This window comes from Monodon monoceros, unplaced genomic scaffold, assembly GCF_005190385.1.
Source record: "Monodon monoceros isolate NGI ecotype Baffin Bay Population unplaced genomic scaffold, NGI_Narwhal_1 Super_Scaffold_11, whole genome shotgun sequence".
Classification (NCBI taxonomy): domain Eukaryota; kingdom Metazoa; phylum Chordata; class Mammalia; order Artiodactyla; family Monodontidae; genus Monodon; species Monodon monoceros.
Genome location: NW_021703767.1, coordinates 58,899,011 through 58,910,579, shown reverse-complemented (window position 1 = coordinate 58,910,579; position 11,569 = coordinate 58,899,011). Strand labels below are relative to the sequence as shown.

The window sequence follows — 11,569 nt, the reverse complement described above, 5'->3', positions numbered from 1 at the left end:
GCGCGGCCTTTCTAGCGTCACGTGCCCGGAGACTCCTGTGTCACGTGAGGCCCAGGTGGCGGCGGAGCTACGGCCAGAGGGCGAGAGTAAGAAGCGGAAGCCGGAAGGGGCGCGAGTGAAGGCTGGCAGAGAAGACTCCTCCCGAGAGGGCGAGGGGTGCGCGTGCGCCCTCTTCTTCCAGTGCAGCCCCGCCGCCCTCGCTCGCGGCCAGGTGACAGCTGGGCCTGGCCTGCTGCGCGCTGCCTGGGGCGCGAGGAGCGCGCGCCCTGCCCTTGCGCGCCGCGCCGGCCGCCCCTCCCCCTCGTCCCGTCCCTCCCGTCGCGTCCCGTCCCCTTGGGTGCTGCCGGCCGGTGCTGAGGCGAGTCGGCGGCAGCGGGGACATTTTCTGACTCCCGACCACTGTCCCGGCTGCCCTTTCCTCTCCGACGCGGGGCCGGCTGCTACTCCGGCCCCAGGATGCAGAATGTGATTAACACGGTGAAGGGAAAGGCACTGGAAGTGGCTGAGTACCTGACCCCGGTCCTCAAGGTAAGCCGGGCTTGCCGGGGGTTGTCAAGCTCACGCTTGGCTCTGCAGGGACCGAGGACCGGACGCCGGGGGAGTCACGGTGTTGTCCGGTGGGGAGCGGTGTAGGGTGGTACGCGGGAAAAGGTGCAGCCCCCTCCCGCGGTCTTATCCAGCTGTTCTCTAGGGTAAACTTGGAGCGACGCTCTGTGCGTACTTCACCCGCCAGAACTCAGCTCGTCTGGGTACGTCGGGTTGGAGCGTAGTCCGCAGCTAAGTGGGTTTTAGAACATTAAATCCTAACCTCGGAAGTCTTTTGAACTTTTTAAACAAGGATTTTGCTTATTTTAAAGAAATGAATCTGTTTGGTACTAAAATGACATGTTACTTTTTTTCTTTCAAATTTAGTAGTAAGTCTTATAATTAGGAGTTTGAAATAGTAAGTTGTGAATGAGGTCGCAGCTTATTAGATTTCAGTGGAACAAGGTGAAATTTGCAACATTATTTCTTTCAGTACCGTTGAACCCAGTTTACAGGCAAAACCCCCTTTCCCAAGTTTTAAAATAGCTGAAACTAGTTCATCTTGGACGTCAGTGATAATACGGAGCAGCTTGACCCTTCTAGGTACATAATTTTTTTTTACATTGGCAATAACAGCATTTTTAAACTAAAAATTGTGACACATTAGCTATTACAGCAGTGACTGGCTTTCTTATTTTCAAAGATAAATTAATAGAATTGCATTCGAGTTTTTCTTTTATAACCCTTTATGGTAAGTTTTTTGTTATTGTATCTTTATTTTTCCTTTCTGAAAAGCGAGCAGTGATAGTAAATGAATAGCGATTTCTTGCTTAAGTGTTTTTTTTTCTTTAAGCCTTTATTAAAATTTTACAAATCTTAGTGTAGGATGAAATATCCATGGACATGGTTGTTCCTCTCTATTCAAGAAGTTACTCTGGTGTTCTAAGAAGATTTTACTTTGCTCCTTTTCCATGACAAAGCGAAATATTAGTCCTGCAGTTTTTAAATACTTATTTCTAAGAATGGTTTTAAAATGATGTCTTGTTGGGCCAAGTTAAAAAAAAAAGTTTATAAATGAGAACTCCAACACTTGCTACGCTTACATTTGTTTACTGTGAAACCCATCATAATTAAGATTGTTCAGTCAACTTTGAAAATATTTTTTTTGACATTTGAATCGAATGATTCTTTTGCATATTATGTCATCTTATCAGAAACGTCTAATTTACTAGGCATACAGCATTTAAATAATACACAATTATTAAAACTTTTTAGTTTCAGGGAGAGAGGAGCAAGAGAAAAAAACCTCCCACATAAAATATAAAACTGCTATTTTGAACTTATAGGATTATGTATTGAGAAAGCATTCTACTTGTTCACCAAACTGAAAGGATGTGTTAACTTGTTTATGTATTTTTAGTAATAAGGAAAGCAGAATTAATGACCCTTTCCTTGATCTTCCCTGTGCAAACTGTTGGTTTACAGAGTGAATTCTTGTAGTTTCCTACTAGACATGGGAAGGCAAGGAGAAAAAGCTAAATCCCTGGGAAATAGATGATGATTTATCCCAACGAGTAAAAATTAAGAAAAATCATGGTTTGGAAGGCACATGTACAGTAAAAGCCAGAGTCCTTACAATGAACTTCAAGCCTATACTTGTTTGGTAGAGGGTCCTTTCTCACCTACTACTGGATTTTAAGCAAAAGCCCTTGTTCACTTTTGCTTAAAAGCCAGTCTGACCTGTGTTATCCATCAAGCACTCTCTTGCCTTGGGTTTTGCATTTGCTCTTCCCTCTGCCTGAAATGCTCTTCCTCCAGACAGCCTTGTGGCTGGTTCCTTTCCTTAAGGTCTCTACTCTATAGTCACCCATCAGTGTAGTCTTTTTTCTCTTACCATCCTAGCTTAAATAACCATCTCTCTCCCTCCACCCCTGACCAGTTTCCTCTCTGCCCCATTTTTCTTTTTGATATTGATGACCATTTGGCTTTTCTCCCTGAACTAGAGTTTAAACTTCTTATGAGGACAAGGAGGGGTATGGTCTATTTTATTCACTCTATGTCCCTATTACCTTAAATAGTGCTTGGCATATAGTAGTTATTTGGTATGTTTTGAATCAGTAATGTTCATAAGTGAATCTTCATTTTTGTAGATTTCTACCACAAAACCTTATGTATAACTTAAACTTTAGAAAAATTTGGTAAGTTGCATCCTTGCTTTAGAGGAGACAATATTGTATAATATCTTGGTGGAGATGAGAATAATGGGAAAGTATTAAGTGATTTAGGACTTCTAGATTTGGTTTCTAATATTACTCAAATGAGACATTGGCTGAATTGTAATATGTTTAAACATCTTTAAGACGTTTTTCTGTTCTGTAAAATAATGATATTTCGTCATTTCACAAAATTATTTTGAGGTTTAATGTTTGTATAAATCTTTTTTTTTTTGCGGTACGCGGGCCTCTCACTGCTGTGGCCTCTCCCGTGCGGAGCACAGGCTCTGGACGCGCAGGCTCAGCAGCCATGGCTCACGGGCCCAGCAGCTCCGCGGCATGTGGGATCTTCCTGGACCTGGACCGGGGCACGAACCCGTGTCCCCTGCATCGGCAGGCGGACTCTTAACCACTGCGCCACCAGGGAAGCCCCTGTATAAATCTTTGAATGTTTTTCCAAAGAGCTTTGCTCTAATATAGCACTGATCACATTATATTGTGATTATTTTCATGTCAGTTTCCTCTTTTATACTTACGTATTCCTTGAGGTCAGGTACCAGTGACAGATTGTTTTTTTGCACATGCTCCATTACCTAGATGGGTACCAAGCACATAGTTGCCCGCAAACATTTTTCAGTTGAAAGTGAGAGAGAGTGTAATACTGTTATTCTTTTTACTTTCTATAGGAATCAAAGTTTAAGGAAACAGGTGTTATCACCCCAGAAGAGGTGAGTATTGAAGATATCAGTATAAAGCTGTTATTTTCTACAATTACATAAAACTGGGTGGCTTTTGTGTTTTATAAGAGAACATCTTGAAATTTAATCTTGATTTGAGTAAAATTAGATCCTGTTGACTATATTAGCAATTTTGTAATTGTAATTACAATAATAGCAGTTTCTATTTCCCATAAAAGAAAATGTAACTTCCCTCTCAGTTTGTCATTTCTCATATTTTTCTGTAATTTCTTTTTATTTAGAAGTGAGGGTGGGAGAGGAAATGGAAAAGATTCCTATAGTGACTTATCGTTCACTAATATTTGTATTATATTGAGCTGTGCAGTGGATTCTGGCGTTTGGTTGTCTTGCTTCTTTCTACCCCAAACATGAGTTTTTATGGCTTTCCATTTGGAAACTTTGTCTCAATGCTTGGATATTAAGTTTTCTATCAGTATTTAGCTTAAATATTTTATTGCTACATATTTAACATTGATTTTTTTTTCCCACCATTCTTTCACTTTTTCTACTAACCAGACAATGATGAATCTGCTTAATGCTGAAACAAATGGCTCTTTTATAGGCCAGTTGTGTTTTATATACTTTTAATACAGAATTATGTTTTGAGGAATCATTTTACTTGTTCACTAAATCTATATAATAAAAGTATTGTCTTTCCTTTAGGTAGTTTATTTTGTTGTCTTTAGAGAAATACATTCTGGTCTAAAAATCCTTTTGGACTCCAGTTTTGTGAATAGTTATGGTTACAGCAGACTTATTTTTTAGTCTTAATGAATGGTAAATTATTTAAGCTTCACCTTTAACTCTCATTAAAAGTACCAGTCATTGGCAATGGAACTTTATTGAAATGAGGCATGTTGTATGATCTGGTTGTAAATTCCAAGACCTCAAGCCAGGGAATTAACTGATCTTTTAGTTTTCAATTGTGATGGAATCTCTTCAGTCCCAAATCCTTGTAAGTTCAAAGGATGGTGTGCTTAACTGAAAATTTTATCTAAAATTTTATCTAAAATTGTCTTCATGTTTAGTGAAGACACAGAATAGTATGGATAAAACCTAGAACTGCCTTCTAGACCCATTTCTCTAATTTCTCCTATTCTGACTTAGGCAAATCAATTAATTATCTAGGCACAGGCCTCATGTTTCCTCATCTTTAAAATGAGGGATTTTGACTCGACATTCTCTAAAGAACCTAGTCTGCCTTAGGCATCATGAGTTTAATACCTTGAATGCCAAATAAAACTAAATTTTGAGCTTAAGGATATCATTAATGTTCTTGAAACTCAGTATCTAAAATAAAGAGCAGAGATGAAAGTGTGCTGTTTTTCTTGTACTCTTTGAGTTTATCTCCTCTATGTGAAAATGACTAATTGGTAAATAGATAGTTGGATTTAGAGATACAAGTCTGTGGTCATTGAATAGAATTAAGCAAACCATTTTAAAACAGCTACTAATCCTACAATGAATAACTCTTACACTTAATTGTATCATGAAGTGATTTATGAATTTCCCCATTTTTAAACAAATGCAAGGCAAAAACTAGCTCAGCTGGGTACCAACCACATAATGCTGAATTGAGATAGAGTGCAGTTATGGGATTTAATTAGATTCGAATGAGTCTAGAGGAAGAAAACCAGAAGACAAAATGCTTTGGATCTGTACTATACTGAGTTGATCTGTTCATTTGTTTTCTCTTACTGTTTCTGGGCTTCTGGCTGTCAGCCTCTAACTACCTTTTTGTTTTCATTGAGAGGTGTGGAAGTATTGTGTTTAAAAATAAGGACAGGCATTATCTAATATGGTACTGTCTGACTAAAAATACTTTAACGTACAACATGTGTATGACTTGAGTAAATAGAGTACTAGTAATAGAGGATAGCTTGAAGAATAAAGTTGTTCATCAGAATGGTAATATTGATTCTACCTTGTTAAAGTTATTCAGTCTTATCCAATATTTAATCACTAAGAGAAAGCTACTGTAAGCAGTATTGAGAATTTAGAAACTTGAATCTTTCATTTGAACATAGGAAGCATGTAATAATAATAATGGCCACTGCTAATGAGAGCAGATATACACATGTACTAAATATCATTAGTAGCATAGCAATTCTATGTTCTTTTATATTTTTCCTTATCTTCTAGTGTTTTTGTTATTTTTTCGATGGATGCCACCAGAGGTGCTGGGGAGTAAAATATTAGAGTCTTGTGATCTCAAGGCAGTATCATTAAAGAATTTTTAAGTTTTTAATTCTTTGTTTTGCTTGCACTTTGTTAAATTAATACTTTTTTGGTGATGATGAATTAGTTCCCAATAGCCATAGAGTTATGCAGCATCTGGTTGCAAAGACCCAAAATGCTTAAAACCTGGGGGAGAGGGTATTGATTTCATTTGGGTTTTTGTCTTTACCTAATCCCTTTAAGTAGTAAAGAAATTATTCAAATAAAAGAACAGAAACATTTTGTAAAGTTACTGTTGGAAGTATGCTGCTAAATCTTATCTTGTTAATCTATCTTCTTAAAAGAAGTTACTGTCAGAACTCTTATTATATAGAGCTTTATTCTCTCAAATTAAAGCAGAATATCATACATAGACATACTTTTCTCAGAAAGACATTAGAAGGTTAAAGATAATATAATTTTTTGCTGTATAATAAACCCATGAACAATACATGATTTTAAGTTAGAGCTGTTGTGAAATAGTAATTGGGGACATATGTGTGCATATAGCTTGAGTTGGGACATTGCAGTTGTGTTTAACAGACTTTCATTTTCTGCTCTCAAGAATAAGCAGGACTTCTGTCTTACGATAAGATCAGTCCATGCTCATGTATAATGGAAATTCTCAGAAGATTAAACTCTTTATTCCTGAGTCTGTTTTTCATTTCTGAAGAAAAACAAAAATTTGTACAACGTTCAGCCTGCCCAGAAAGTCCAAGATGTGTTAGAGGATTCAATTTTTTAATTGTCTTGGTGTTTTCTGATTCAATCCAAAAGCTTCTAACTTTTTCCCCATTGTTTGGCAGTACATTTCTCACTTTTATTAATGATTCCTTTAGTATTGTGAAAAAGCTTTCAAAATAAGATGTTACTTAATTTTTTTTTAAATGAGGAAGAAAAACTGTGTGCACTGTGATGTAATAAACTATTCTTACATCATAGACCTGTAGTTATTTAGTAATTTTTTCAAAGATCTTCATTGACTTTTCAACCATTAGCAAGAATCGCTCTACATTTCATTCATCCATAAAGTGGTTTTTGGCATTTTAAAATCCTGTTGTGTTACCCTTATTCATTTCATGGTACTGTATGCTTTTGGCATTATCTAAATCCAGTGATTACAATTGAATAAAAAAATTAACAGCACTCAATATTTTTTCTTCCAAAATTAATATACATTTTCATGGATGTTAAAAATTTTGTAGTTTTAATAAATATTCAAAAATAAATCTTTAGGCTGGTAGAGCAAGTTGGTGCTGTTTGCATTTTAATTGATTATTTTGAATCAAGTTTACACAGGATGATCCCTTTGGTATTTTGCCACCTTATATTCAATGATGTTCAATTTTTCTTTTTTCCTTTTTTCATATTCTAAATCTTCAATAGTTTGTAGCAGCTGGAGATCACTTAGTCCACCACTGTCCAACATGGCAATGGTAAGTACTCTTGAGTGAGGAATAGAAAGTTTATAAAGGTGTGACTTCATAATTTTGGCAGTTTACAAAATAGATTAGTGCATGAAAATTAGAATGACCTGTTTAACCCTCCTCTAGTAGATTTTTCTATTAAATAGTGCTCCAGTGTTGCTAAAGTAAAATAAATGAAGAAAAACTGAGCATTATGCCTGTTTTGTTTTGCTCTGTTAGCACGAAAGGTGGAGATTTTTGAGATAAATGCCTTACTTCCTTTACCAGTATCCTGTTTCTTTATAGTGTCTAAGTCTGTTCTTGTGGTGGGTCTTTAAAAAATAATTTTCAAAAGTTTAATAACTTTGATTAGCTTTTTTTTTCTGTTCATAAGAGTAATATTTAACATCTTTATTGGAGTATAATTGCTTTACAATGTTGTGTTAGTTTCTGCTGTGTAACAGAGTGAATCAGCTGTATGTGTACATATATCCCCATATCCCCTCCCTCTTGCGTCTCCATCCCACCCTCCCTATCCCACCCCTCTAGGTGGTCACGAAGCACCGAGCTGATCTCCCTGTGCTACACAGCTGCTTCCCACTGGCTATCTATTTTACATTTGGTAGTGTATATATGTCAATGCTACTCTCTCACTTTGTCCCAGCTTACCCTTCCCCCTCCCCATTTCCTCAAGTCCATTCTCTACATCTGCATCTTTATTCCTGTCCTGTCCCTAGGTTCATGAGGACCTTTTTTTTTTTTTTTTTAGATTCCATATATATGTGTTAGCATATGGTATTTGTTTTCTCTTTCTGACTGACTTCACTCTGTATGACTCTAGGTCCATCCACCTCACTACAAATAGCTCAATTTCATTTCTTTTTATGGCTGAGTAATATTCCATTGTATATATGTGTCACATCTTCTTTATCCATTCATCTGATGATGGACACTTAGGTTGCTTCCATGTCCTGGCTATTGTAAATAGAGCTGCAGTGAACGTTGTGATACATGACTCTTTTTGAATTATGGTTTTCTCAGGATATATGTCCAGTAGTGGGATTGCTGGGTCATATGGTAGTTGTATTTTTAGTTTTTTAAGGAACCTGATTAGCTTATTTTTCAAATTCAAATGTATTGAATTTTTTTTTTTTTTGCGGTACGCGGGCCTCTCACTGTTGTGGCCTCTCCCGTTGCGGAGCACAGGCTCCGGACATGCAGGCTTAGTGGCCATGGCTCACGGGCCTAGCCGCTCCGTGGCATGTGGGACCTTCCTGGACCGGGGCACGAACCTGTGTCCCCTGCATCGGCAGGCAGACTCTCAACCACTGCGCCACCAGGGAAGCCCTGGATTTTTTTATGACATTAATAAATGCAGAATTTTGCAGAATCTTACGGTTCTTTACCATAAGACCTTCTTTAAGGTTCAAAAGTTTCTCCCCTTTTTAGGAATGAGCTCAAAAGTTGAGAGATTCATGATACCAAATAAGGTCTTAATTGGAAATCTACTTGTAACAGACTTTTCAAATTTTTATTTTCCTCATTAACTTTTCTTTTAATTATAAAGTAATTTAAGCAACTAGCAGTTCTCGTAATGTGTTTTTTAAATATCTGAATAATAACAGAATGTTTTAAAACAACTTCAGTTTCATTACTTTGAATACTTACGATAAAAGCATCTGGCAGTAGCTGCAAAATTGATCCCAATACTGGCATACTATTTTAATTAGGCTAGAATTGTTTGGAATTATCATCTTGTTTGGATATGAGTGGTTCAACTTGTTACATCCTTTTTTTCCCCTCAGTGACACTTTTTCAATTGTAGTTGAAAGGTAGAGTTTTGATTTGGGAGCAGGGGTTCTAGAATTAACAAGATTCTAATTGATAATGTTTTCCTTAATATCTAAAGAGCTTAAATAATTAAACTATTTAAAATCACAGTTAGAATTCTCTTTCATCTGTGGCCTCTTCTATTACCCTTAATTTTTTTTTTTAACAAGTCCTTGCCCCTCTGTGAGTTTCATGATTCTGTCTGTCCCCTGTTTGGGGACCGTGGGCATTTTGGGTTCTGTAAAATAATAAAGTGGGTTCCTGGACTGTTTTCAATATTTCAAAAAGTCAAAGAGAAACTGCATTTGTGTCACCGAGCCTTTGGCCAATGCCCAACCTACCCTTAATTTTTATGCTTAACACGTATCCCGAATAGTTCTTACTGCTTTTGATCAATTGCTCTTTATCTTCTAGAACATTGTTTTTTATGTACCAAGGAAGGCCGAAATGTCAGGTTCATTTATTTTTATGTCCTTGTCTTTCCTATGTGTATTTCTGTTCCAAATTTTAAATTATGTTCATATTATAGAAGCTTTCTGATTTTAGACTTTTTTCTTCCCTAAATTGTTAAAACTATATTTAGCTATGTTGTGGTCTACAATATATATGTATATTTCAAGTCATATAGATATATAAAATTTAAGATAATAGTCATTCTATGGAAAAAGAACTAAATAAGGATTTTCTTCAATACACGTGTGATAGATATACATTTTCTTTATTCAGATTTCTTTGTTGACGCCCTTAGTTGTCTAGTTAGTTTAGTTGTATAATCTATAGTATTGTTATAGGGGTTGGTATATATGGACAGGATCTTCTTTTAGCAGGCAGTAGTTTATAGTTCCATTTCATAAATTGTGATGGTTTAAATAATTTTATTGTAACTTAGAACTCAATTATATCACACTCCAACGTCTATACTTCTGGCTAAATTGTTGGGGCCAAAGGAGCAATTCATTTTAAATCAGTGCTAGAAACAGACCATTTCTATGCTATATGTTCATGTTTACAGGTGCCATCGTGACTGTATTATATCATCTTCCCGCAGAACTTCAGGCATTACCATGATGTTGTTGAATTTGACACTTGGAAATGGTCTAAAGATACTAGAAGCCTGCCAGATGGTTTTAGGACATTTCCTGGCTTTATCTTATGCTCAAATCTGTGGTTTGAAGTTTAGACTGAAGCTTAAGACGGCAGCAGAACTCAAAATTTATGCTCATTTATATTTTTGACAGATACCACATGCCACTCTAGCTCTGACCAATTCCCCTAGGTGACCCACAGAAGAATCTTTGAACAAATTTCTTAGTGAGATATTCCACAGTAGCCCCCCGAAATCAAATAGCTGGCTCTGACCCACAGAGGGAGCAGTGTTCAAGAGCAGGAGCCCTAGAGTCACTTGGCTCCATCCTGGCTCCTCTACCTTCTGGTTTTGTGACTGTGGGCAACCCAACTTCTTTAAGCTTTTGTTTACTTATAAAATGGGAATATAAATATTACTCAGTATTTAGATATCTGAGGATTATATAAAAATACTGCATGTTAGAGTTCTAGATCCTATACTTAATATGCAGTCAATAAAAGGATTTTTTGTTTGTTACAACCATTATTCTCAACATTATCATCTTGTGATTCAAAGCATCTTTTATCTCTTAGTTCCAATTTTAATACAGTGGTAGGAATGTGGATCTTGTGAACCACCTACTTTGTTATGTAATGTCATGGAGCTATTTTTCTGCCTCTTCTTGGTCTTCAGATGAGCAGTACTTTAAGATTAAAAATATGAATGAGATTATATTTGGTTAGAGGCAAACACAATAGTTGCATAATATAGTTCTGTATTATTCTACCTTTTTGTCTAATATTTAATCCAAATTCTTTTGGTCTGTCTGCATCTCTTGGTACATTTCACTTACAATAAATATTGCTGTGCTCTTCATTGCTGTGACGTATGTCACTTATGGCATCCTTCCCAAACCAGTCCTAAAATAATTTTCTCAGGGGTGTAGATTGTGTAGTGTTGAGATTAACATGTGATACCTTCTGTCTTTGTCTTTTAAAATATTTTTTGTATTTTGGTGCTTTTCACTCTTTTTAAAGGGCTACAGGAGAGGAATTGAAAGTGAAGGCTTACCTACCATCAGGCAAACAATTTTTGGTCACCAAAAATGGTAAGAATTATGTTGTATGTATTAGTTAATTTTGCGCAAAGAGTTACATTTTTTAAAAAACCTTAGCACTTGCTGATCTTAATTCATGCTTAAAGCGGTACTTGCAGCTTCCCTCATACAGAAATTTGGAAATTTAATGAAACTCTGGATTTTCTATGGGTAGAGTATTTTTTCCATACTTGATTTTATCTCCTTCCTTTTTGTTATTTCTTTTTGCCAAAAAAGTCTAGTTTTAAGATATGAAGGAAAAGAGCTTTAAGCAAAATGGACTTTTTTCTCATTGGGCTTTTTAAGCAGACTTCATAATCATAATCTTTTTAGCTATTTTAATCATCTTTAGACTTAAATTTTTCATGGAAAGTATAACTGATACTATCTTTGATATCTAAAATCTCAAAGCTAGAGATTTTATTGTCCGTTGTGTCATTGAAAGATTGCCTATAGGCACAAAAATGTTTCTGAAACAG

General features: G+C 36.4%; 1 protein-coding gene across 1 annotated transcript in view; it reads left to right on the top strand.

Annotated features, from left to right (window-relative positions):
* Positions 1–35: 35 nt before the first annotated feature.
* Positions 36–11,569, top strand: part of ATG3 (autophagy related 3) — a 28,687-nt gene continuing 17,153 nt past the window's right edge. The window contains exons 1-4 of the mRNA XM_029215391.1: positions 36–528; positions 3,425–3,466; positions 7,079–7,128; positions 11,032–11,102. Coding sequence (XP_029071224.1) covers positions 457–528; positions 3,425–3,466; positions 7,079–7,128; positions 11,032–11,102 — 235 coding nt within the window. The 5' untranslated portion in view covers positions 36–456. The remainder of the gene's footprint in view (positions 529–3,424; positions 3,467–7,078; positions 7,129–11,031; positions 11,103–11,569) is intronic.